The sequence below is a fragment of the Parasteatoda tepidariorum genome, chromosome 1, assembly GCF_982258835.1.
Source record: "Parasteatoda tepidariorum strain Cologne lab strain chromosome 1, Ptep-v5.0, whole genome shotgun sequence".
NCBI lineage: Eukaryota > Metazoa > Arthropoda > Arachnida > Araneae > Theridiidae > Parasteatoda > Parasteatoda tepidariorum.
In genome coordinates, this window is record NC_141755.1 from 62,328,876 (window position 1) to 62,356,549 (window position 27,674).

General features: G+C 29.9%; 2 protein-coding genes across 2 annotated transcripts in view; one reads left to right on the top strand and one right to left on the bottom strand.

Annotated features, from left to right (window-relative positions):
* Window positions 1-27,674, top strand: part of LOC107438229 (glucose dehydrogenase [FAD, quinone]) — a 46,566-nt gene that overhangs the window by 10,999 nt on the left and 7,893 nt on the right. Inside the window, exons 4-8 of the mRNA XM_087165252.1 lie at window positions 2,754-2,885; window positions 5,158-5,279; window positions 8,644-8,811; window positions 22,251-22,401; window positions 26,490-26,635. Coding sequence (XP_087021378.1) covers window positions 2,754-2,885; window positions 5,158-5,279; window positions 8,644-8,811; window positions 22,251-22,401; window positions 26,490-26,635 — 719 coding nt within the window. The remainder of the gene's footprint in view (window positions 1-2,753; window positions 2,886-5,157; window positions 5,280-8,643; window positions 8,812-22,250; window positions 22,402-26,489; window positions 26,636-27,674) is intronic.
* LOC147816478 (uncharacterized) lies at window positions 15,136-17,975 on the bottom strand. Its single transcript, XM_087165253.1, has 4 exons — window positions 17,659-17,975; window positions 17,332-17,570; window positions 16,060-16,157; window positions 15,136-15,454 (listed from the first exon to the last, which is right to left on the bottom strand). The coding sequence occupies exons 2-4, from the start codon at window positions 17,567-17,569 to the stop codon at window positions 15,158-15,160; spliced, it is 633 nt and encodes a 210-aa protein (XP_087021379.1). The 5' UTR covers window position 17,570; window positions 17,659-17,975; the 3' UTR covers window positions 15,136-15,157.

Below are 27,674 nucleotides of genomic sequence, written 5' to 3' on the forward strand. Positions count from 1 at the left end.
TAAGAACTGTTCCTTCACTTGGTTATCTTACTACTTATTATTTAAGCCACCAAAAGCTTAAAACAATATTATGTAAGTTATCTAACTTTTTTTACATAATTTGCATTTAATAACAAATATGTCGACACCATCATTTAGCTAAAATTACAAATTTTGAAATTTTTATGAATTTTTTTTAAAGGCAAGCTAAGCTTAAGTGTTCCTTCATTGTTTAGTTTACCCTATAAGATGTTGAGAAATTTGCGATGTTGTGAGAGATGTTTAAAAATGTTGACTACGTATTTTTATTAATATTTATAAAATATATATTCAAGAAATTGATAAATATATTATTCCAAATCTATGCATACGCATGCATATTATTGAAATTGTATCAGTTATTGAAAAACAAAATAAAAAAAATTAAAAATAATCACATTAAATAAGAACAATCTGGTGTATTCTATCAGAAGCACGCTTTTTTAAAACTAGACATTTGTTGAATAAAGTGTTTTTTATTCAAAATTCTTTACTAAATTGCAAATAAATTATTAAATGACTGAAAAAGAAACATCGTATTTTATAGCGTGAAAGAAATAAAAATAAAAAGATTAGCAAACGATTATTAGCGAAAAAAATATGAATGAAATTTTACGCTACGCGCGCGAAGTCAAGTTCCTCCCAAGTTTATCACATTTTAATATTAATCGCCCCAATTAGTTATTTCTTTATTGTCGCCAAATTACTTTTTTAAAATTAATTAATTTTAATTTTTCTCAGCTTTTAATAAATAAAAACAGTTGAAACTTTAGATTTTTCAATTGAAAAATATGTAGATTAATATGGTATAAAAAAATTCATACCTTATAATTCAATATTTTTTCATCCTCACTTTAATTAAATAATAAAAAATAATAAATAATGATTAAAAATTATTTTTTGCATGAAATTATCTTTGGGTAAATGAGTTTTATGAGTGGGTGAAATTTTTTTTGAATTGCTTCATTAGTTTTGAAAATATGACTGAAAACGCAGAAAGCGAAATTAACATTAAGGGGTACGAACTTTGAATCGCTCTCCTGACCAAACTATGGGGACCACATTTCCCAGATTGCGGCTACCCCCTATATTTTGAAGATAAGAAATCCAAATATGTAAAAAAAAATGCATGTTTATTCAGAGAAAGTACGTTTTTGTGTCTGATTTCGCAACTTAATTAATAGTTAGCACTAATTAATTAGCATATTTAAGGTCACCCCCAGGAACCATTAAGATTGACACTTAGTTCGTGAAAATCCGATCAGTAGAACGAAAGTTATTCAGGGTGATTCGTTTTTTTTTTTTGCGGACTGTACATAGAACTTCTAGGTTTCATTAACATCAGTATTAGAATCAGTGGATTGCATGTAACCAAACAACGAATCTTCTAGAGACTTTTGTTTACGAGAAACACTTATCTCGAATAAATTTAGGAAAAAAAGGAAAATTTGTAACTAGGTAGCCGGTTTTCTTATCAAATGACTGCCAAAAAAAGCAGCCTTTTTAAATCTTTTTTGACTAACAAATTTCTGTTTATTTTATATCTTTAAATCTCTTCTACTCTTAAGAAGAAAAAAAGCCCTACCAAAATCAAAAGATCAGCAATGAGGCTTTAAATTAGATTCTATACATGATTTATTTATTGGAGTCAATGTAAACCTTGATCTCAATATTTTTAGCTGCAATGGGTAGCATTTGATCACTTATCTGCTTTTTTTATCCTTCATAATATGAATTCGGACCATTAGTCTAAATTTATGATAAGTTCAACGCATATATTTAGTGTAATATTTTGAGATAAGAGAGTTCATCCTAATTTTTGGCAGTTTCACGGTATTGACTTAAGATACTTTAAGGAAAACAAATTTATATTTTATGTTGCGAGGTGTACTAAGGATTGAAATGGAAAAAATGTGGTTTATCCGAATGATCTGCTAAGAGAGCGAATGAATTAAGGGGTGCAGCAAACGTCCGTGTCTTCCTTCATCTTCTAATATGTATAGGATAACTATCATAGAAAAGAAACACAACATTTATTGATATTTAATAGAAAACAAAGCTAGCATGTGAGGTAATTATAACATTTTACGTTTCCCCCAAGTTCTTCTATAACGACTTTTCTGCCGTTTGGCTTGGAGAAGACGTGTTTCTTGTCCAGGCAGCTCTGTATAGGGCTCAGATATGGGCTTTGGACAAGGCAGTCAATCATATTGTCACCATAAAAATTTATGGTGGACCTCGTAACATTTCAAATAGCTTTGAACTGGAAGTAAAATGGGTTTATCTCTTAAAATTGCTGACATAAAAAGCACTACTATAGAATTATATTTTGTGCAAATTTACTGTGACTTCGGACCAGTGGTCCTAGTTCACAGCAGAAGAACCACCTCAAATAATAATTCATGCTCTGGCTATATGCATGAGTTTCAAATTACAAAATTCAAATAGTAGGGTAGGTAATTTGAAAATAATGCTATTTTCAAATTGCCTACATCATTTTACAATTCGCAGAACATGTTTATTGAACTAAGCCTAACAAATGGCGTCGTTTATTTTCAAAGAACCGAATTTTCTCACGAGCCTACGACATAGGCAACAAAAAAGCTATTATTAGAAAAACCTTTCAGCTTCATCCGACACTATGTGTAAGCTACAAATGAAATGCCATTTGCTCTCATTTCCGATATTTTAATGAAATGCTCTCTCTCTACATCTTTAAATTATAATTATTGTAGGTTACCATGGAAAAGGTGGTCCAGTATGTGCACAAAATATACCTTATTTTCCTCCCCTGAAGCGTAAAGTTTTTGCAGCAGCTGAAGAAATGGGACATGAAATACTGGATTCAAATGGACCACGACAAACAGGTGAGGAGGATTATTTTTAAACTGCATCTAAATACAAATTACGAATGCAAAGAAAGATTAAAATAAACACAATATGAAATATTTTTATTACATAAAATACTCTATATATTCTATAAATAAAATAACTTTTTAAAAAATATATCAAAAGAATATTAAGTGGCACTTTTCTTACAGAATTTGTATTCAAATTTTAAATGTATTTAAATTAAAGGATTTTGAAACTTAGTTAATTTCACTTTGATACTAAAATGTTTTGCAATTTAATAGTTAAAAGTCTTCATAACAATTAGCAACATATACAGTATAATTGTACGAAAGATATAATAAATATACTAGGAGGCTTCGCCCCCTGATCGCTGGCGCTCGCCAACCCCCGGAACTGCTTTCGCATTTCATTTAGGATTGCTTCGCAATCCGATGCTCGCTTTGCTCGCTCATTGGATACGTTCTTAACGTCTAGTTTTTGCATACTTTTTTGAACACTGAAGTTCCGAAAACTTTTCAGTGTAGAAAATTCTAAACCTGTGCATTTCAATATTAATTTGAAATTGCAAACAGTTCGCATATTTTTCTTAATCACACTATTCTAAATTTCAGTTGTTGAGAAAAGTAACTGTTGTAAGTTTTGTTTTAAAGTCTTTCCCACCAGAGGGCTAAAACCATGTCTTGTAAAACAGTATGAAATAGTACTGAACGCCGGATGTAAAGCATCGGCTTCGATGAAGATAATTTTGTGAGAAGTTTTTTGATAATTCGGTGAGAATTCACCCTATTAGACATATGATATGCTCACTACGTGCTCTTGCGCGCCGAAGCCTATCAATTAAAACGTGTTAGCGCTTTATATAATATAGATTAGCCATATGATGCTCACTACGTGCTCTTGCGCGCCGAATCCTATCAATTAAAAATGAAAACTGTTGCCAGCGCGAGAAAAGAAATATCATCGGTTTTATTGATACATACGTACGTATTAGCGTTTTATGTAATATAGATTTAGTTATTTAAAAGAATTTATTCATGAGAAAAAATAATATATATAATTTTATAATTATATATATTATTTACATATAATTACAATAATATATATATTATTTTAATTATAATAATATATATTATTTTATAATTATATATATTATTTACATATAATTATAATAATATATATTATTTTAAATATTTTATTTTTTAATAAATATAATATTTATTTTATATATATTAAGAATATAAGTATGAAACATAGATGCAATTTTCAACGTTTGCTTTATATATTCAAATTCGTACATATTTTGGAATATTTATTGCAGACATACGAAAATAAAACGTTCCTTTCAACTTATAATATATTAGTACGTGATAACATTTTATTATTTTATTTCAAATGTCACAGTTTTAACTTGAAATATGGTCTTTTTTCTTTGATGGTATTTTATTTTCAAATAGAGTTCATTTATTTTCTTTTTTTGAAAAACAAAATTTTAAATTTCGAATTATGTATACCATTTTAAAATAAACTTACTCATTATTTCAATTACAACTTACAAACTTAACCATTTTTAGCAATTTGAATCGTTTAAAAAAAGTTAGGAACGCCAAATTCTTAAAAGTAAACTAAGACTTGTGTTTCATTAACAAAGAAAAAAAATACACCTTAAATTTTCCTTCAAATTGTGAACAAAACTTATGATTTTATCATAATAATTAAAACGGAAGATCACATTGTGTTTTCATTTCTCCCAATAATTCTTAAGTAACAACGAAATTTTGACGTTCTTACATGATTATATTCGCATGTTTTTATTTTTAAAAGAAAACAAAACACAAAAGTATATTTTGTTACAATAATATATTCAGCATGATATTTGGAATAGATTTATCGATATTTTAATAATTGACTGTTATTTGTCATAAATAAAATTAAAAATTTAAAAATAAGAAAAATAATAAAGTATTTAATTTTAGTTTCTGAAATTCTTTAATCACCAATAGCTAAAACCTCTCATGATAAAATAACCTATGGATAGTATTAATATTATAGAGTACTATATCAAATTATAAAAAAGTTGAAAATTTTTTTACAAAAATGTCAGAACTTTCACCAAATATTTAGGATCAAGCATTGTGCACTTAGTTAATAAGAAAACAGCACAAAAAATGCAAACAAAATATTTCAAAAACCTCAATGAGACTAATTTATCAATTTTTCTTTGAATTTTATTACATTTGCGAACTGCAAAATATTAAATTAAATTTATTTTCTAAATCAATTTCATAGGATTTTTTGATGTCCAAGGCAGTCTTCGAAATGGCCAAAGATGCCACACTGGTAAAGCTTATTTGGTACCAGCCGAAAACAGAACTAATTTGGATATACTAACTCATGCTTTTGTCCATAAGGTAATCTAATAAACAAAAAAAGAGTCAAAATTCTCCTTGCATGCATATTTTGTTATTTATCTGAGTAAACCTCTAACTTAAGTGTTCCCCAACTTTTTTTATTTGGTCTTTACGTATAAAATTTGTAGAACAAGAGCAAAATCTGATGATAATAATATAAGGAACTATTTCATTCATCGAAGTGTAGGTATGCTCTCATACATTTTTTCTATTTTCATAAACAACTTGTCGTTTTTTTTTTTTTTTTGTAAGTGGCAGGTTGTTTAGGAAAGAAGAATAAAACCCTTTTCGATGCGAGTAAATGAATTCCTGAAAGGCCAGTTTTACAACATTTTCGGGATAAAATTGTTCTCCCATAGTTGTGAATGTTGTCAAAATTTAGAAAGAAATTGTATTCATTGGGGATAAGTCTAGTGATCATGTAGGATTAGTTCCAATTTCCGTAGTTTTGCATGTGTGTTTTAGTGCTGAGGTTTGGAATTTTCTTTAATTTTTGCATGATTTCAACTAGTTAACTGCAATATAATTTAATTGTGAACGATGAAGCAGGTTCTATAAAATCAGAATGGATCACACCTTTGTTAAAGCAACTAAATGTCACCAACAGTTTTATTTTGGTAAATATTATGCCTTGGAGTGTGCTTTTGCGGTTGTTCCTTCTTCAATCAACACTAAATCTAACTAACATTAGACACAAATACAATGATGTTTTGCGCTCCCTCTGATGAGTGCCGCGTTAGAATTCATACTTTATAAGAGTACAAATTTCTAACTGTTCAGTTTTTAATAAAATGTTTTTTTTAAAAAGTATTTATATATTTCGAGATTATGATGATTTCTTTAAACAAGTGAGAATTATTTTAACAAAAGAAAAAAATGGCAAAATATTAAGCCAATTTCAAATAATAAGCTGTTGAAGTTGATATATCCAATCTAAATTTCGTACTTGGAGAACTTCTTACTCACCCTGCAGAACATAAGTTTTCACTGTCTTCTGAAAGAAAAATAAACTTTTCAAAAGAAATTTTTTTTTTTTAAATCATCCAACATTTTCGATTTAGATGGTTGACCATATAAAGATAAGGGCAGATGGCGCTAGAAATTAAAATTCACCGTAAGACTTCCGGGTTACTACTTTCGACTAATCTTTAAGCCAAAGCGTGAAAAAACGCCCTATCCAATATTATTATACTAATTGTTGTTATTGCTTATCCCCTTGGTCTAGAGCACTAGACCAAGTCCAGAAGATCACGTCGCAACAGCAAGTCATATACAGTCTCTCCTTTACACATCAGTTGCCTCACAGAGACACCAATGCAATCCAAAAGATGAGATGGAGAAGCAATGGCCGAGCAATGACAATAGGCATAAGTCATTTCTTTCGCTCTGAAGGTCAAACACTTTATATGGCCGGTCCTAAGCCTTGATAAAGCTGTTTGAGAAAATCTAGGACAAGTTCACTGCATATTATAATCCGGGATGGATAATCCGGGGCATTTGGCGGCATACCAATCATGATCTGGTGGATTATATTTGTAATGTTTTTAATACAACGCGTTCTTTCAATCTAACTTTCAACTAAGCAAACAGCAAATGAATTCGGAAGACTCCGCAAGCTTCGTATGATGCTGCCCAAAAAGTAACAAACAGTGCTATTTTACACAAATATAGACAAATAAGGGAGAACACTCCAAAAACATGGCTAACCTTACGCTTTATTTATGCTGTAATATTATTTTTGTTAAATTTGGTTTAAGCTCACTACCTGTTAGAAATTATAAATTACAGAAAACTTTTATGAATGGTGAAACTACGCTTAAATTTAAGTATAAATCACAATAATAAAACTTTCTAGAATATTAAGGTTGTTTACACATCGCCTTGTAAGCATAATACAGGGTTATTCATAATTCCCTCCGCCTGTAAACGCCATTTTTCTTTACTACAACTGGCTTCAGTGGTACATGTTACTGCTATCTACCGGCAACTGCTTAAATTAAAACTTGAATACTTTCGGAATAATTTCATCTGTTCTTTTATGTCATATTCGTCTTCGTTTTTTTACTATAACGCTTCGAAACCCCGGAGGGAATTATGAATAACCCTGTATATAACAAATGTTCCCATAACAAATCCCACCCATCCCCCATGTTCCCATAACAAATCAATACCTCTGGGGGTACTGAATTGGAGATTGATCGTTCTCCGATTCAGGTCAAAATTACGATCTGTGGATGAATGAATGGGTCAACCCTATAGACGGGCATGATGTATGGGTGCGGCAGAAGTTGAATTCTTGGCCATAGATGGCGCCACTGGAAAACAGGAACAATCGCACCTTTCTGTCTTAACAGGCATACGAAAGAAGAGGAAAGTTGTCGAGTTAAGAAAAAAATTCCCTGATTTTCAGGGAGAATGGAGCAAAAGAAGGCCAAATTAAATAATTAGCTAAGGATTTGTGCAGCCGTTTTGAAAGCTATCAGACAGAAATAAAAACTCCGTTTACCTAAAATTTAAATTTAGAAAAACGATTATTACAATTTTGATCCGCGTGATGTGAGGTTAAACTGTCTTCCTCTTAGATCGATCTCGTTCCATTTTTGTTCCAAATGCTGAGCTATTATTTTTACCGTCCTTTTCGGGACGTTCTCTCCTTTCCCTTTTTCTTACTAACTGTCTGGTGAAGCAGGAATTTTTAAAGCTCCTCTAAATAGATCAATAACTAAATGATGTAAAACGAATCATTAAAGTGGATAAATGACGTCAATACCGGCATCGCTCTAAACTGAAATACCAGCAAAGTGCTCAGTCGAAGGAAATACTCAAACATTAAAAAAAAAAATTGTTTGAGTTGCTTTGCCTTAAAGGAAGATGTCGTACAGGTCATTTCTTGAAAAATTTCTTTTTTTGAGATTAACTCAGATCAACTGCCTAGATGGCTTTCAGTCTAATCACCCTTAACTTGATATGAGCTTCTTCTTCATGTTGAACATTTTACGAAGTACACTAATGTGAATTATTTTGTTATTTTTTACCGACTGATTCTTTTCAGCAAATTATTTACCAAAGAACAGAGCAAGTTTTCTGGTTGTATATTTTGGTTGCTTATTCTCCAATTTAAAACATAGGACTTTTTTTAAAATTCAATTTCTCTGTAACTATTCGACCGATTTAGTTCAAATTTCATATTTTGACATATAAAACTACATTCTTTACAATAACATAAAATTTTGTAAACCTTATGACTCGAAATTCATAGTGGAGATAACAATTTCTGTTTTAAGTACCAAAACCACACTATTTCCTTAGCATCGAAATAATTTTGCTAATTAAATAAGTAGGGTTAATTATGCTATTTTTACAGGTTGTTATCAAAAACTACAAAGCAGTAGGTGTGTCGTTTGATGTAAATGGAACAATGCATGAGGTGAAATCAAGAAAAGAAATCATTGTTTCCGCAGGAACAATAAACTCGGCTCAATTGCTCATGCTGTCTGGTATAGGACCTAAGGATGAACTTGAAAAACATAAGGTATATTAAAGAAATGTGAAAAACAAAGTGTGTTCAATTAGTTTTTCTTTTGTAGATGAAAATAAAATTTGACAAACAGTTTTCGGTATTTTGTTCAAAATACATAATATTTTCATATCAGCGAACTAAAGATATCAAGTAACCGAGTAACTAATGATACTCTTCGAAAACAATGAATCAAAGTACAGTGCGCCAAAGAAAACCGATCATCGTGAATAACGTTTGATCTAATAATCGGATCTTCACATTTTGGATTCAAACTTACTGGTTCGAGGAGGTGACCTCAAATATGCTAATTAATTATTGCAGGCAATATTTTAAGTTGCGAAATCAGACACAAAAATGTACTTTCTCTGAATAAACATGCCTGTTTTTAGACTGGTTCGGATTTATGACCACCAAAATATTAGGAATAGCCGTAATCTGGGAAATATGATCCCCTTAGCTTGGTCAGGAAAGCGATCCAAAGTTTGGACCCCATAATGCTAATTTTACTTTTTGCATATTTCATTGTATCTTGAAAACTTTTCAAGCGAATGGAAACATTTTTGCACACAATCATAAAATTTATTTATCCAGGGATAATTTCAAGGAAAGAATATTTTTAGTATGTATTTATTATTTTTTTTATTGTTTTATTAAATAATAGCCGAAAAAATTTTGAGAAGTATAAATTTTTTTGCATCATTTTAATGTACAAAATGTAAAATACAAAATTTAAGTGAAATCAGTTGAATACGTTCTTAAGGATTAGAATTTTAAATATTTTAAATTCGATTTCTCAGGAACTATTCGACCGATTTCGCTCAAATTTTGTATTGAGCCAGAACGTGTATAAGATTTATTTTATTTTGTTCTTGCTGTCCGGTTAAAAGTTAGTGTCATTTGCAAAATAAAATTGTGGAAAACCCCTGATAATTTTGAGCTCTATTTTAAAAAGTACAAAAACTACATAGAAAATTGCTCAAAGCATTTTAAACTTTTAAGGTATTCAAATAAGACTCTTTTTTATTAGTTACCCAATACAATTCTTTACAAAATCTGAAAAATAAATTAACATTTTTTTCACGCATACGCAGTTTCAAAACAACTACTTTACTACTTATGTCTTGCGTAGTTTTCAGCGAACTTTTTTCAAAATTTTAAAACCAAGTTTTCGCATTTAATTTTAAATTCCTTCAAAACAAAATTTAATTTAACTTAATATTTTTAAAATTATAGCAAAAATCATGATACAAATTTAGTTTTTTTTTTTATAAAAATGTCCATATTTCTATAAATATTTAAGTTAAGCTAACGAAATTCTATGCAGTAGTTGCAAAGAATTACCGAAGTAATCGAAACAAGTTACAATGTTATTGCTTGATTTTTTTTGTCACAGGGTGTTCGGAAAAAAACTTGTTTCCTTTCATTATGTATTGTCTGCCCCTCAAACTCTGAAAGCTATAAATCGTATTGTTAAGTTTAAGAAGTAATATATATAAATATATATATATATATATATATATATATATATATATATATAACGTCGTTGCCGAGTGGAAGGATTAAAACAGGTCATAGGTCGGGAAGGAGGGTACAATATTTATTTATGAATTATTAGACAAAAGCAGTCATGAGAGTGAGTAAAGGCCTGTTTACACGGTCCAATTTCTTGTATCCGAGAAATTGGACGGATTTCTCTGTCCAAGAAGTTGGATGATTCGTTTACACTATCCAAGTTCTTGGATGTCACTGATTGGTCGGATTGAAAAAGTTGCGCATGCGCTTAAATAGCTCATGTTTTGGTTTTTATTTACAAGTTAAAGCTTTTGAAGCTGTTGATATCGCTGCGCCTAAATAATAAAGTTGTTATTTTACTGTTATTAATTTTATGTAAAATGAGTGACGAGATAATTGCGCTTTCCGCTACAATTATGGCTGTTGCTGCAGCTTCAGCCATGAAAAAAAAGGAAAAAAAAAGATCTAAATGGTCAAGAGAATGGTTATTGCGGAGAAATAAAATGGGCGCCTACCACTCTTTAATGGCTGAATTAAAACTAGAGGATCCGGGCGCCTTCAGAAATTTTGTCCGGATGGATGAAGAGAGTTTTCTCATCTTGTTGGAGAAGGTTTCCCCCATGATTTCGAAGCAAAATACTGTCATGAGAGACAGCATTCCTGCTGCTGAGAGATTAGCAGTGACGCTTCGATATTTAGCGTCAGGTAAGTATCGACAGAATTTTTTTATTAATAAGTTACGACGAATTTGATTAATCCAATAAAAATTATTATGAATTCTGTTGAAATTAAGAATAGTTTATATTTTGTAGTTTATTCAACTATTTTAAAGCTTTGAGTGAAACTAAATCCCAGAAGATCAACTTAGCACCACAGGGGGAAATCTAATTTTTTTAAAAATTTTTATAAGCTTAAAAACATGAAGGAAATTTTCAGTATCATGATTTGCTCTAGAATTAATGGAGATCTTTCTGTTTGTTTATTCTTTCTGGATTTTTATTAAATTAAAGGTATATATTTCCTATGAAATTCCATTTTCTAGTAGCTATCTGAATGTTTGAAACAAGATTCTGTTAATGAAAAGAAAAATCACTTAATTGTTTTCTTAATTTTCCAGTTAGTTAATGAATTGTTCATTGAATTAGCTTAATTTTTTTTATTGATGTGTTGTATAACCTGAGATTTATGAGAAGCAAATGATATAATGTGTGAGAATATCCTCTTTTATTAAAGTTTGCTTGACTGTGCATGCAGGATTTCTATTTAATGAAATAAGGAAAGATTTATGTTAAGTGTGATTTAATTTCTTAGAATATAATGTAGTCTTGATATTTAAAAAATTTTGCTTATGAAAAAAAAAAGAGCACTTAATTGTCTAGTTTGTAAAAGAGCTACTCTATTCTATTTGTATATTCTTTTCACACTATAGATACTATTTATTCATTTTTTTCACTCTATTATTTTTTCACAGGAGACTCCTATTCCTCCTTGATGTTTTTATTTAGAATAGATAAATCTACATTGTCAAATTTCATTCCGGAGACATGCGAGGCAATTTATGCTGCATTACAGGATTACATTCAAGTGAGTGTAAACTTTTGTTATTTTATTTAAATGAATAATTAGTTTGATAACATATCACCGGACCTTGCTTGGGAATGTTTTTCAGACTGACACAAATAGCCCATTGTGCAATTCTATTGTCGATTACTCTGTACAACAGTAACTGACAAAAAGGTAATACTCTGAGGAGAAAAATAAAAAGTATATACCAGGATTTTTCAGCTAATTTGTGGAATTCTGCAAATAGTTCATTTGTTTAATAGTTCTAAAAATCAAATATTGAGATGAAATTTACTCGATTTTCTGCTGATCTAGAAATTAAATTTTGCATCTTTCGCAGATTTGCAAAAGCAAGATGGAACTTAGATTCAATTTCAAGATATGACTTGCAAAATTTGAGTAACTTTTTGGCATGTTCTATTTGATTCCATGGTGTTGAGTGTTCCACACCATGTTCCATGGTGTTGAGTGTTCTTTCAATAGTTTATTGTAATATTTCTCTATATTTTTATCTGTTTGTTCATTTTTTTTATGTGCTATATTTTTTTATAGAATATAGCTGCATACCATTTCTTTGCACGGGATTATTTAAAAATAAATAAAATAATCGAAGAATTAGTATTGTGAAACACTACAAAATCATGAAAATGAACTAAAAATCATATACTGACACAATTAAAGAACTTGGAAGAACCAGATAAGTGATATGTTTAGGGGATCTAATGAGAGTAACAAAAAATTGATTGAATAAATACGGGTATGTTTAATGTAATGGAACTGCTTTTGCTTTCACTTAAATTTTAACGTAACTAATTACATCAGTTTTCAGTATATCTGTATGTTTTTCAATTAATATATTTCGCCATCGATTTTCATCATTTTATTTATATTAAGATTTAAATATAAATAATATTAATAGATTTATTACCATATAATACAAGTTTCTCATTTGTGTTATGTTCTGCGTGTAAATTTTAGAATTATTTCTAAAAATTTGTTAATTTAGATCAAGAAAGCTTGCAATATTACTTCCGAGAGATTTCGGATCCTCCTGAAGAGGATCCTCCCATCCTAATTACTGATAAAACTTAACAATATATTTATTTAATTTGCCTTATAACTTATATAAAGCTTTCATATTTTAGGTTCCATCAACTGAAGAAGAGTGGATTGCTATTGCAAAGGAATTTGAGGAGAAGTGGAATTTTCCAAATTGCTTTGGCTCCCTAGACGGAAAACATGTTCTGGTGCGCCATAAGCGGAAATATGGCTCCCAGCTATTCAATTATAAGCTGTCAAACAGCATTGTTCTTTTTGCACTAGTTGATGCAAATTGTAATTTTCTTTATGTAGATGTGGGCACAAATGGCAGGGTGGCAGATAGCACCATATTTTCCAAATCAACTTTATTTAGTGCTCTGGAAAATAGGGCACTTAGTGTGCCAGGCCCTACTAGGCTAGTGAATCAATTAAATGATAGTGAAACCCCATTTGTGATGGTCGCAGATGAGGCTTTCCCTCTTAAATCTTACTTGATGAAGCCTTACCCAAAGCGGAATTTAACGCGAACAAAGAGGATATTTAATTACCGTTTGAGTAGGGCTAGAAGGACTGTCGAAAATGCATTTGGCATCTTATCAGCCAGATTCGAAGTCCTTCAACGAGTCAACCCTCTCGATATTAAAAAAGTTGAGAGTATCGTGCTGGCATGCTGTGCATTGCACAATTATTTAAGAAAAACATCTTCTGCCAGCAGGTACTCTCCGCCTAACTTTTTTAATCGAGAAAACACTCAGGAAGGAGCTATTAATCAGGCTCCCTGGTCTGATCATAGCTATGCTGGAATTAGAGGTGTCGCAAGGCAAAGTTCTTCCTTTTCATCTCTTAATGCTCGAGAAGTAAGGGATGAACTTTGTTCTTACTTCAACGGTGTTGGCAAAGTGCCATGGCAAGACAGATTCATAGTTTAAAATCTTATTTATTTTTTATTCCAATTTTATGTAAGTTAAATTCAGTTTAATTAATCGATTCATATATTTTTATTTAAATTTTTTTTAAAACTTAATTCTACATAAATTTCAATTATTTAAAACGTTAGGTAAATTATATTCTCTAATGCCAGCATAGCTATGTTAAAGTTTAAAAAATAAATTTTCTTTACTTTTTTTAACAGTTAGGTATAAAGATTCTAAAAATAATTCTCAATTAATTCTTTTTTTAATTAATTTTTAGCAATATGAAATAAAAATTAATACTGAAGCATTCTGAAAATAATTTTTAATGAAGTATGTTAATTTTTTTTTTTAAATTGTTAATTCAGTATGTTAAGTTCTGTATCCTATCCAGCTTTAATTTTGTTCCTTGCCCCTTTTGTTCCGTTAAATTCCGCTTTCAACAGTTGAGCACACTATTATCTTTTGTTTAATTGCAAATGTATCACCAGTCTTTTAAAGTGTTTATTATTAAATGCTATTCATTTATTTTTATGATTTGCTTTTATTTAAATGGTTGATATATTTTTATTTTTTAGTATTGATGATCAATAAAGGTATTTGTTTGAGATTGTACTCATGACAGATTAAATTCTGCTTTCAACAGCTAAGCACACTATCATCTTTTGTTTAATTGCAAATGTAGAACCAGTCTTTTTTAAATCTTTATATGTTTATTATTTCTTTTATCCTGAATTGCAATTATTTAAATGGTCGATGTTTTTTTTTTAATATTGGCTTTTCGTATTCATCATTAATAGAGATATTTGTTTTTAATTTGTTGTCTGCAATACATTATTTTTCTGAAAATTAATGATATCCAAAAACCAGGGCAATACAAAATGTTGATATTGTATGATTTCTGGTTAAAATTATGGAAAAAAAACTGAATTTAAATAAATCGTTTAATCTTTTTTGAATTCCATAAGCGTATTAAAAATATAGTTGCCCTAACTTCAAAAAATAGGCAAAATGTAAACATAGTTGACACACTATGATCTTTTGTTTAATTGCAAATGTATCAACAGTATATTTTAAAGTGTTTATCTTTATATGTTTCTCATTTCTTTTACCCTGATTTGCAATTATTTAGATGTTTGATTTTTTTTAATATTGTTTTTTTTATATTAATCATTAATAAAGGAATTTGTTTTAAATTTGTTGTCTGCAATACATTATTTTTCTGAAAATTAATGATATCCAACAACTGGTGCAATAAGAAATGTTGATACTGTATGATTTCTGGTTAAAATGATGGGTAAAAAAAAACTGAATTTAAATAAATGATTTAATTATTTTTTGTACTCCATAAGAGTATTAAAAATACGCGATTTGGCGACTGTCCGGCTCCTTGGTGACAAAGTTCTTAGCTCCGCTGCGATGTAGGAGCCGAAACAGTCCAAATCATCTTTCCTGGCAACATTGTTAATGGCTGCTGTTGCTGCAGCCATCAAATCTCCCTCCTGTGTACACTTCCTTTTTCGTGGCTGGGTTGGTGTTGTGTTTGATGAGTTTAGATTGGTCTCCAAATAGGGATCTTCATCAGTTGAGTCGTCTTCAAACGTTCGCTCGATTTCCTTCTGTTTTTGCTGTAAGGAAATAAAGCTTCATGTGACTTTTAAAGTAACTTATCAATGTGCTTCTACGGAAATTACTAATAGTGTTTTTAGGTTTAAAGGAGCAATAATTTAGCTTAGAAGTAAATTTGTTAATAATGTTGATTTCACTTAAATTTAATAACTTTTGACTTATATAGGCTTCATTAATTAAAACTGAAATGTGTTTTTTCAGAGATAAGAACCTCCAAATTTTGCAATACAGAGTTAGAAGGTATCATTGGGTTTCGTGAGGAAAAATCCTTATAACAGATTGCCAACGAAATTTTTAAATAATTGAAATCAGTGGGATTCAGTAGATGTCATTCTCACCCGAACATCATAACAAAACAACTTGCTTTCCTCATGGATGACTTTACAGTTTCAATTAAATAATCAATAGTGAGAAATTATAGGGCTAATAAGGATATTTTAGTAATTTTTTTCTTTAATTTCAACAGTTATGCTGTAATTAAGTAAAAAAAAAAATGTATTACTTTCATAGTTTTAAACTAGAGATGTAAATCAAATATTTTATCGGGTTTCAAGCAATAACATAATGCCTTATTTTAAAGTTAAAATCTTATTTTTATACGAACCTTTAAATTATTCCTGCTGTCACGAGGAACGGTACTTTGTTTCAAAAACATCAACTCTTTATAGTATACCCACTTTGGCTCAAAGACATCATCGAGACCTGTAATAAAATATGATAATCATCTTATCTGTATTTAAAATTATATGTGGCTTCAGAAACTCTTAGTTAATTAAGCTGTTAAAAATTAAACTTCAGCTGAGATTAATAGTAAATGGCACTAATTATTTTACTGAAATGAAGATTTGTTTACAATTATATTAATTCATAATTGTTCTAATTCCACCAACATATCTCTAATTTTAAGTAAAAATTCAAATCAATTCTTTTCATTTTATACATTTAGCACAAATTTAGTTAGAGTTATAATTATTTGCTTTGTATTAACTCTTCTCTAACTTCAAACAATAGGCAAAAATAATGTCAGTAATTCAAGATTAAATTTATGAGGCTGAAATATTAAAAAATTTCACCAAGAAAACAGTTCAACAACATTTATTTTTTAAATTAAATCTAAATTAATTATTTTAGTTTTATAAAATGAACAGAAACTGAGGCAAATATATATTGATGAAAGTATATAAATAAAAGTAATTGTTTTGAATTTACACATTTAGTTCAATAAAAGATGCAGAAACAGCAAATTGTACTTTAAAAAAATCATGACGAACATTTTTTAATTAGAATATAAACAATAACTTGTACCTGAAGAACAGTACAGTTTCGTATTATCCAGGGAAATAATTCATCAAAATTTCTTTAGCTTTATCAACAAAAAAAAAAAGCTTAAATTATATACTTTAAAACTTGGGTAGAAATATATTAAAGGTATTGATTATATTTCTGTTTAAAGAAAGCAAAAGAAAAGAATCGTTTGCTTTGAAATTACATATTTTGTTTACTTTATTTATAATGCTAAAACATCAAAAATAAAATATTTTAATAATACTAACTTAAAGTTAGGTAATAATGTATATTATATTAATAACATATGAAAATATTTGGTTAAGTGCTGCAATTTTTTATGCAAATAGTAACTCTAAAAATAAAAATCATTTAAATCCCATGTTATTTGTATTAACAGATTAAAATAAAAAATTTTGAGAAAAAGAACAACTTATCAACGTTTTTTTTTAAGCTTTATATTTAAATTGAAGTAGATTGAAATAAAACTCTTATAGTGATAAATATTTTGTTTAATTCGCCAGCTTCATGAATGTTTCATTTAAATTTTCATAAATTCTTTAAAAAAGAAAGAAAATTGTATTTATTTTACCAGCTCCACTTGTCCTTGATTCGATCACTTTTTTCTGATTATCTAAAAACTGCGTCCGCAGATTGTTTATTTTCTTTTTTACATTCTCAACATCTGTTTCAAACAGCTTAGCAATATCATTTAGAGATTTCTCTCTGATATAGCGATCGGAATATGATGGGATATTACTGTCCCACAGTTCTGGTCTTTCCTTGTACTCAGCAATGAGTTTGTAGACAGTATTTTTATTCCATTCCATTCTATAAAAATAAGAAAGTACTTTCAATAATTTAATTTATAAATTAAAATATTTCCGAAAAAATTAGATTTTTAAAAGTTCATACTTACATGAAGGCAACAATCACAAAATTATATTCCGGAGAATAAAAATTAACGAAAACGATCGGGAGAGATTAAAATAACAGAATATATGAAAACAGACAAGAAACAATTATATATGCCCGCTTGTTGACGTCATTAAACCTAAGACGCTGATTGGTTAAGGGAGAAAATACTTGGATGGAAAGTAGAGCATGCTCTACTATCGTCCAAGAAGTTGGACCAAGTTCTTGGATGCTTGTTTACACGATCCAAGCTCAAAGCAAAACAAGTTTCCATCAATATCAATCAATCTCTGTCCAAGAAATTGGATCGTCTAAACAGGCCTTAAGAGTGCACATGAAAAGTTGCGCTCCTTGGTTATATGTTAGGGAAAATCTTGCAAAGTAAAATCCGTAAAACGTCTTAATTTAGGGAAAGAGGGAACTCTTAGTAGTTGCTATTGGTTTATGAAATAGATCGAACGTTTCCCACACAGAGCAAAGGGGAAAATGTCCTGCTCTTAATTAAATGCATACTTGAGCTAAAAATAGATTTAAGAATAGGATGTGGCTTTTAAAAGTGTGAGAAAGTATTTCGTTTAGAATAATTAATTAGGATAACATAAAAAGATCAATTGAAGCTTTGTATGTTACATATATATATATATATATATATATATATATATACTAAAATGCATGATATTCTTTAAAAGATGAAATCTTTATCCATCGCCCTGGAATAAGCTGACTCTTAATTGCACGTCTATAGAAATAGAGAACTAAAGTGATAAAGTACCTTATACGGGGAAGAATGAGAACTGCATCCTGAACCTATTGATCCTAATGTTGACATAAAATATCTTCACTGTTAGATTATGGATAAGAACTCTGTTAGCCGTAGAGAATAGGCTACGTTTCTTAGTAAATTTCCTCTCAATTCATGAATAGTTTCCAACACTAAAACTTGCTTCTGTCTTATGTGCATGAATAGGAAATATAAAAACCCTCTATTTAACTAATTTGTGATTCCTGTGACAAAATGTTAGTAACGGTAATAAATATAAATAGTATATTATAGGCCAGAACAAGGAAAAACAAATCCTATTTGAAATATAAAACTCTTATCAGAATAGTTTTCCCCATACTTAAGGTCCCTATACATTTAGTACTTGAAGGTACAAAAGTTTAAGACATATTTTAGTTAATAATTTTAGCTATAAAGAAATGAAAAGACTTAATAAGATATTTTTTATTTAAAAAAATCGAATCAATATTAATAAATATATCCATAAAAATCACTTTTTCAGGGTGTTTCGTAATCACCGTACTTTATATACAGGTCTTACAAGTTCTCGTTCAATTCGAGTTGAAGCGTACGCTTAAAACAAAAATTCCAATCTCTAATAATTTACTGCGCAGAATTTTATGAAGCATTAGAAACTTTTGAAAATGAATGCATATGTTTCAAAATGTCAAAAATGCACAGAATATTGCTTGTCTTAAAAACGAAAAAAATTGATTAAATTGATAGATTTTAACCTGGGTATGAGTTTGTCATTGCCGAGGGATAGCCTTTTGTTCTCAAACAATCGCATAACCCTTGAGAGGATCGATTATGGTCGGTATCGATTTATGACATATGATTTGAATAAATATCGGCCTTTCGATTTTAAGAGGTCTGCTGAATTATAGTTTGGGAAGTTTTATTGAAAAGAGGAAAGTTTTCAAATGATTTTTATCTATAAAGGAGTAAATTTATGCTGAAATCTTTACTAAAAAAAAAGGATAGTAAAAACTGCCAAAATAGGAACCGTGTTTCGGGCTTTATAGGAACACTGAAAAACTCGGTAGTTTTTACAGCAAAACTTTGATAATGATTTTAATAAAACTAACAATAAAATATTATTCATAATGTGATAAATTTAGTAAATGTGGTAAAATTTAGTAATTTTATCAAGATACCTTATTTCGTGGCATAAGAACCATTTATTCCCTAAAGTTTTTCTTCTCAGTAGTGTATTTTTACTAAATGTGTGGTAATGAGAACTGTAATTTTGAAAACCAGAATTTCCGTTTCACCGCTACCATATGAAGGGAAAATTTACCAAATGAATGATTTAAATACCATATATTTTGGTTCTATTAACTAGAATTATGTTTTTTTTACCTTAAATATCATTATCATGCAGCACGATTATTTTACCAGAAATATTTTCCACTTGTTTAAAATGGAGATGCTAGGGAAAGATTTTTTTTCTAGCTTTAAAATAATATAGAGAGTATTACATTATTGTTATCAATATAGTTATACTTCGCGTTCTGCAAACATTGTGTACGAGGGTTGCCATTTATATTTCTGGCCTAATAATGAAAAAACAAATATGTAGGATCGAAATTGGTTTTATTGTTCTTCAAAATATTCTCCATGATGATCAATACACTTTTGCATGCGTTTGAACCAATTTTCAAAGCACTTTTTCCAGTCCGATTGAGGTAACTCCAAAACACGCGTTTTGAATGTATCAACCGCTTCTTCGGGGGTCGAAAATCGTTGTCCACGTAATTTATTTTTGATGTGTGGGAATAAGAAGAAGTCATTGGGTGCCAAATCAGGGCTGTACGGCGGATGACCCATCAGTTCGATCTTTCGCTCCGTCAGAAATGCCTTTGTTTGAGTCGATGTGTGAGATCTCGCATTACCATGATGAAGAATGATTCGCCTGTTCTTCTGCTTTTTTCGAATTTCTCCGATGACTTCTGGCAAACAAATGGTCGTGTACCATTCAGAATTGACCGTCCTGCGTTGCTCTAACACCACTGTTGCCACATGACCGTTAATGCCGTAGAAACAGGCAATCATTTGTTTCGATGTGCTTCTTCCTCGAACAACTTTTGTTGGTTTTGCCTTGTCTTGGATGACCCATACATTTGATTGCTGTTTTGTTTCCGGCTCATATGCATAGATCCATGATTCGTCTCCTGTGTAGATATTATACAGCCTTTGATCTTTTCTGGCACAACAACTGATTTTGGACGACCTGCACGGGATTCGTCCTGGATCGAACATCGACCACAATTAAATTCGTTATACCAATTTTTTACAGTGCTGTAGGATGGCGCTTTATCGCTGAATAAAGAAATAAGTTCATCGAAGCACTCTTGTCTTGACAATCCACGTCGAAAGTTATGAAAAATAATGGCACGAAAATGTCCACGATTCTATTCCATTTTTTGAAAGAGAAGAACTTTTCAATTTACTGTCAACAACACAAATGAAGCTATAATGGTAAATCGTCTGCTGAATTTATGTTTAAAAATATCAAACTTTCGATTAAAATCGTCTGCGGTCGCCTAGCGACACTTACTGTTGCCAAGGCCAGAAATATAAATAGCAACCCTCGTAACATGATCCGTAGACTATCTGACCGATTTTCAGCCCCCAAACTCTCAAAATCTTAACATAGTGTGGTTTTTTTTTCTTTGTGTGTATATGGGTATATGTTATCGGAACTGAATAATGTAAATTGCACAAACTTGAACCAATTTTGGCGTTTTGTAGTGTAAAGTAAGTATGGGGAGAAATTTCTATGGATGCTGAACACGCTCCTGCATTAGTAATTAAAAAAAGACGAAAGCTTGTAAAAAAAATGATAATTTGGAGTAGAAATATACTAACACACTTATAATAATTTAAAATATGATGCCGTTTCTTTCACTGTATATGAAATCCTAGCTACGCTTTGAACTATTTTGTTTATTGCTGTATGAAAACTTATGGAACACACTGAATTATTTTTTTCAGTCCTTGTCAGAATTATAGCCCGCATTTTTGGGTGCAAATTAACATGTAAGCAAACAGAAACCACTTTTGAAATTTGACAAATTACAGATGGGGATGATGATACAAACTTCAAAATTAGTTTTTCTGTCTGATAAAACTCAAAAGCTCTCCAATGATAACCTTCCAAAACTCTTCAGTTTCCTAAGCTTTAATATCTTCGATTTCGTCTTCTTCACTAGTGATTCCTGAAATTTCAATAGCGTTTTTTTTCCTTGCTTAAATAATTATTTGCATTCCCTAGTGAATATACTTTTTTGAACTGATATTGATAAGAATTCTAAATAAATAGATTAAAATCAATCATTACAGAACTCTCTGCTAAATAAATACACAACATTTCCTTTAAAATCAAATTAATATTTTTATACATTATTCTTCAAACAAGTTTTACAAACCTCATTAAGAACGTGTTATAAACACATCTCATAAATTTTATGAGACACGTTTAGCAAATCAAGTTTAGGCTGATATGATCAGAAAGAGGCATACTATATGTTGCTTCTGAAACAAATCTCTTTATATTAAAAAAATCGTTAACACCGCCACTGTTTTGGGCGCTTAACTTTATATAACATTTTGTTTTACTGCACAAAAACTGTACTTGAAATTGCGAAATTTAAAAGAAAAGGAATTTAAAATGTTTTCAAAAATAAGAAAATTTTAATGATTTGATTATTGTTTCAAATATTTTTAACATTCGATTCAAGTATTTTTAACGATTTCCCTCGCTTATTTTTAGCATTTTGTTTAATTATTAGTAATCATTGTTTAACGTTTAGATTCCAGTTGTGGCAGATTTACCTGTGGGAGAAAATTTACAAGACCACTGCACAGCTTTTAGTGGATTTGAACTGAATCAAAAATTTCGTTGCATCTCGGAAAAACTAGCTAGCAACCGTAGTATACTCCAATATGTAAAACACAGATCAGGTAATAAAGTTTCACTATCAACTTTGTTTATTTTTTAACGTGATATTTTGTTTACGTTGTGGTCTTTTTCAGCTATTTTCAGAATATAAAAAATTTTGTTCAATGAAACAGTTACCCTAAACTAAACTAAAAAATAAAAAAATACAATGACAATTAATTACAAAAGAAAGTAAATGTTACCCATTGCACAAATGTTTTTCTTTTTTTTTTCCTGGATAGAATTTCATAAATGCTACTACATTTTAAGTCATGGGTTGTGAAAACTGTATCAACTGTTGTTTGTCTTCGAGCTGTCAAATGGGCTGGGTTGGTTTACAATGGGATACCTACAAGTGACATAGTGGGGTGTCTCGACCCAGGGCTAAAGAGAATAGAAGGGCTGGTTCACTCCTTTGAAGTATCTCTTGCCGCGCCGATCCTCCGACGTCACTCTAGTGACGTCACTTTGGCGCAAAGCTCGCACTTTTACTTCAAGAACGGAGCGTTTGGCCTTACTAGCTCTAACTAATATTGGATCATTTCTTTTTGCGAGATATTCGAAGATATTTGTTACTTTCCATAATGACTTTTCTCAGTTTTTGCAGTGAATTTACAAGAATTTAAAACTATTATCGAAATGTCAGTTTGCGCGATTGCAACTTGCAAAAATTCTGATAAAAAAACAAAAGGAAAAAGTATAATTTTTCGCGTGTTCCCTAAAGTGAATGAACAACTATGTAAAGAACGGATTCCGAAATGACACAGTTAATATAAAACCGCAATACGTTTATTCTGTCGTAAAGAACTTTTATAAAAATTCATTATCTAAATAGAAACCGCCTCGCTACTTCATAAAGAAAGGCAGGTGAAAAGAATTAAAAAATAGATAAAGTCAAAGAAAATTAAAATGTAAGTAAAAAGTATAAATAAAATACATAGTATATAGTTGAAATTCTCCTAATTTCATAACATATTTTTTAATGTAGTTATTCTAAATATTTATGATTTTTTTTAAAAATTATATTCTCTTCAATTTAAATATCTATATATTATATCATCGTAAATTTAAATGTCTATAAACAATTGTAAAATTTCTGATGTCATTATGAACCTAAATTATTATTTTGTTTCAGTAATTAGCGTTTAAGGTTGATGTTTCCTAATGATTAAGTATGAACAAATTGCTATTAACGACATATTTTAAAATCAGGGATTCTAAATTTAACTTAACTTATCCTTATAAAAGAATATGTAGATAAAAAAAGTGTCGATATATGCCTTCATTTTTCTTAATAGTTGAAGTTAAAACTGAACTTTTTAAAATAAAGTATTTATAGTGTCATTTTCACCAACTAGCAAAACATTTTTATAAATTTAAAATGGTATTTTTTTAATATAATAACCAAGAAAGTTTTTTTTTTTAACTATGTTTATGAACGGAAATAATGTGTTAATTACGTAAAGTTTGAAGGCTAATAACCAGAAAAAGTCTAACTTATTTTTACAAGAGAAATATGCAAAGTTATCATATCTTTGCTTGCGAACTCCGAGATCTGTAGACACAGTGACGTCATGAGGAAGGAAATCGTAGCTTCAGCTCTAAGAGCGGAGTGAACTAGCCCTTGTATTCTCTTTAGCCCTGGTCTCGACCGTGATTGGTTGTTGAAACGTGGCGTTTGCTTACGTTTGTAGCTGCTCTTTCTTTTCTATTTCGAGTAAACTAGAGCCCCTGAATTAGACAGCCGACTCATCATCTATTTTTGCTCCAAAGAGCTAACATAAGCACAATACTAACATAACGTTAACTTGTGAACTTTTTTGCTCCAATATTGCTTGATAGGTCAGCTATGATAGTATAGGAGCCTTAAGGTCTGGTTTCTTAGGACAAGCGCCTTATCTGGGCGTCAGCGGAAAGTTGACGTGGAGCTGACGCCAAAAAAATACTTTTTTGTTAGCTCAGCGTGAGCAGTCGGTCCAACGCAGACATTATCTCTCATTGCGCATGCGTTAACAACGTAAACAAATATTTATTTTGAATTTGTATTGGTTTTGTTTTTGTCGACCAGTGTTTTAGAGATCAAATAATGACTTTGTCCAAGAAAAAACACATTATAGCTGAGCTAAAGGAAGAGTGCTATGTTTAATGAAGTATTTAATGTCAAAATCAAAATCTTGGCTGATTTCAATGTGCTGTTGGATGTTGTCCGCCATTGCTTCTGTGGTTAACGTCACGTTGTAATCCAACTGCAGTTGAGTTGGACGGCAATTGTAGTTCAAGATGAGCGTTCGATGACGTATACTATCAAACTCACAAATGGACCAATCAGAGGTTAGCGCTGATTTCCAGCTGACGGCGTCCTGTCCTAAGAAATCATGTCTTTAGAGTAAACCAAGCCGATCAAGTATCAATTCTCTTAAGTAACACATTTTATATAAGATTCTTCCAAAAAGATTTCAATTTTTTTCCCACATTTGATTTATTTTGATTTATTTCTTGGCGCAAAGACAAACACAAATCCATGTAGAACATTAACAAACTAATTATGCATCGAAATATCTAGGTACACAAAACAAAAACATATCACGTACGCAATGAAATACACAAACAAATATTAAATCTAAGTTCAGTAAAAGACGTAGACGATAAAGAATTATATTTCAACAAATTCGATGTGCTGTACGGCGCTGTATTTATTTAACTTCACCTTAATTAACATTCTAACTTATGTGGAGAAACTTAGCTCAACTTTAACATGCCATTTTGCTGGTAAATGATCTGCTGGAGCTGACGTGCGAGGTCACATGTGTGGGTAACTGTGATATTCTTCTTTTTGAAGTGCAAGTACCCAATTCCAGCAAATAGACGTTAAGAAGTCGCAAAATTCTTTTCCTTGTTCAGTTTCCCCATTATATTAAAATTACCTTCAAGACAGTGATTAGGAATAAGTTAATACCTTAAATTATGTAAAAACATAAAAAATTATAAGCTGATGAAAAGAAAAAGAAAAAACTAAATCTGGAAAACAATCAATTCCAAGTTGTTCCAAAACTATTGTATGTCTTTTTTTTTACTTTTCTTTTATTGTGTTGCTTTTTTATTGATGCTTATGTTAGCCTGATTTTCTAAGACACTTACAAATCTTAATTTGTGATTATGGTGTTGATGATGTTGATCCAGTCAAAAAAGTTGATCTAGATGAAAGTGTGCGAATATGACAAATCTAGAACAACGATTATATTCCCAATTAGAAATAAGTAAATTGAAATACATTTGTAACTTCTCATTGTTTTTCTTTATTTATTTTGTCTGATTTGCATCACTAAAAAATATATAAAAGTTTCGTCAAAAATTGAATTTTTATGCTCATTTTAATACACAAAATAACTTATTTGTTAGAACAGTATCGTAAAAATTTGGTGTTGCGGTGGATTGGGCACACTATCTCTCAAGTTTCGTTAGATAAAAATAAGATAATGAAAGAATTTTAGGAAAATCTCCAGATGACAAACTTTTTATAAGTTAAAAAAAGATACTATAAAAATCATTTAACCAAAAATTCAAGAACGTTGAGTCATCAAAAATTCTTAGACATAAATTATTGAACTTGGGTAATTTATTAAACTTGATTTTATTTATAGTTCTTTATTATACTTTATAAACAGCAATAAGTTGATTATTAATAATAAAAAAAAGTATTGAAACAATCAGATGCAAAACTTACTAACTGCTCAGACGAATTTTGGAAAATGAATGAAGTATGACATCAGAACGCATTACGAATGCTTACTAACATCTAATTTTATAAAACTGAAATGTTAAAATGGTGTAAATTAATGAAGGGATGTTTGAACTAAAACAAAATGGAGTAATGTATTTAGCTACAAACGCACAACACATAGTGAAAGTCTGTATATATTAAATTAAATTTGTAAAATGATCTGAAAGGGGGGATTTGTTAAGAATTATTTCGGAATCATACCAACAACTAGTTTCAAATCAGATATTTATTGCCACCGAGGGAGTATTAAATGCACTTTTAAGTCATTTTATTGCATCACATAGCTGTTTTTTTTTTTCCTTTTCATATTTCTACATTTTTTCATTTAAGGTCCCCTAGTGTCCCTTGAAGGAACTTCATCTGTTGCATTTTTAAATAAGGAATACATTCGTCCTAATGTTGATGATCCAAATTACCAACTATATATTATGGAAGTTGATCCGAAAATGGCAGCAGGACTTGGAATCACGACACAAGTAATTTATTACTAACGTGTTTCAGAATATAATTATCAAATAATAAAATAAATAAAGGTTTTGATAACTACGTTTTCAAAGAGAAAAAGAATAATTTTTGTCAATACTAAATCGAAAAACTTAGAGGACACCACTTTCAAAAGACGTGATGATAAAATTCCTTGGCGATATGATAGTAAACTCTTTGGCAAGTTATGCAAAGTTTAGTCCAAAAAAAAATATTTTCTCCTTCTGAGTGTGCTAGAAAAAATGTTAATTTTAAAATTATATATATATATATATATATATATATTATAGTTTGAGTTTTATTCTGTATTTTCTTGATTTTTTTTATTTTACATTTTTTGCTCACTAAGTTCTATTTTTGTTTCAATTTTTCGTACTCCTTACACTATTGTATGGACTTGATTTGTCTATATAATTACAATATTTGAAAGTACTTTTTGTTGATTAAATCGTGTGAGCTGATGACGAGATTATATCTCTTCTTTATTTTGTTTTCCGTTTTTTTTTAAAAAAAATTTACATTTTGTTTAAATGTTTTTTCTTCTCCTTTAAAAATATCTTTACGTTTCTTTCTCTTTTATAAAAATGTTACCTTTATATTTAACTTGATATTTTAACTATTATATAGTTACATTATATTATTTATGTACACACATGCGCGTGCGCACACGCACACACTTTTATATATATATATATATATATATATATATATAGAGAGAGAGAGAGAGAGAGAGAGAGAGAGAAATATGACCAAGATTAATCAAGAGGAAATATCTGTAACGTATTTGTTTTAGTATATTGATATAAAATAGTTTTAGAACCCTAATTGATTAAACTTACGAAAAATGTATATCAATGCATTTGTTACCGTAAATCGAGGCGAGTCTACCCATTTTTTCAGTTTGTCAACTTTCAAGTGGTCAAACTTTTGTAAATATTCAAGAAAAAAGGCTTTTAATTGGTGTTTCGGAATCGCTATTTATCCCTCTTTAAAGCTGTGAAATCGATTTTAGAAAATATAAACAGTTACGCT

Coding starts and splice junctions, on each gene's coding strand:
- LOC147816478 (XM_087165253.1), bottom strand. CDS start 17,569: ATGGAATGGAATAAAAATACTGTCTACAAACTCATTGCTGAGTACAAG. Junction 16,158..17,331: donor ATCAAGGACAAGTGGAGCTG/GTAAAATAAATA, acceptor ATTTTATTACAG/GTCTCGATGATGTCTTTGAG. Junction 15,455..16,059: donor ACAGCAGGAATAATTTAAAG/GTTCGTATAAAA, acceptor ATTTCCTTACAG/CAAAAACAGAAGGAAATCGA.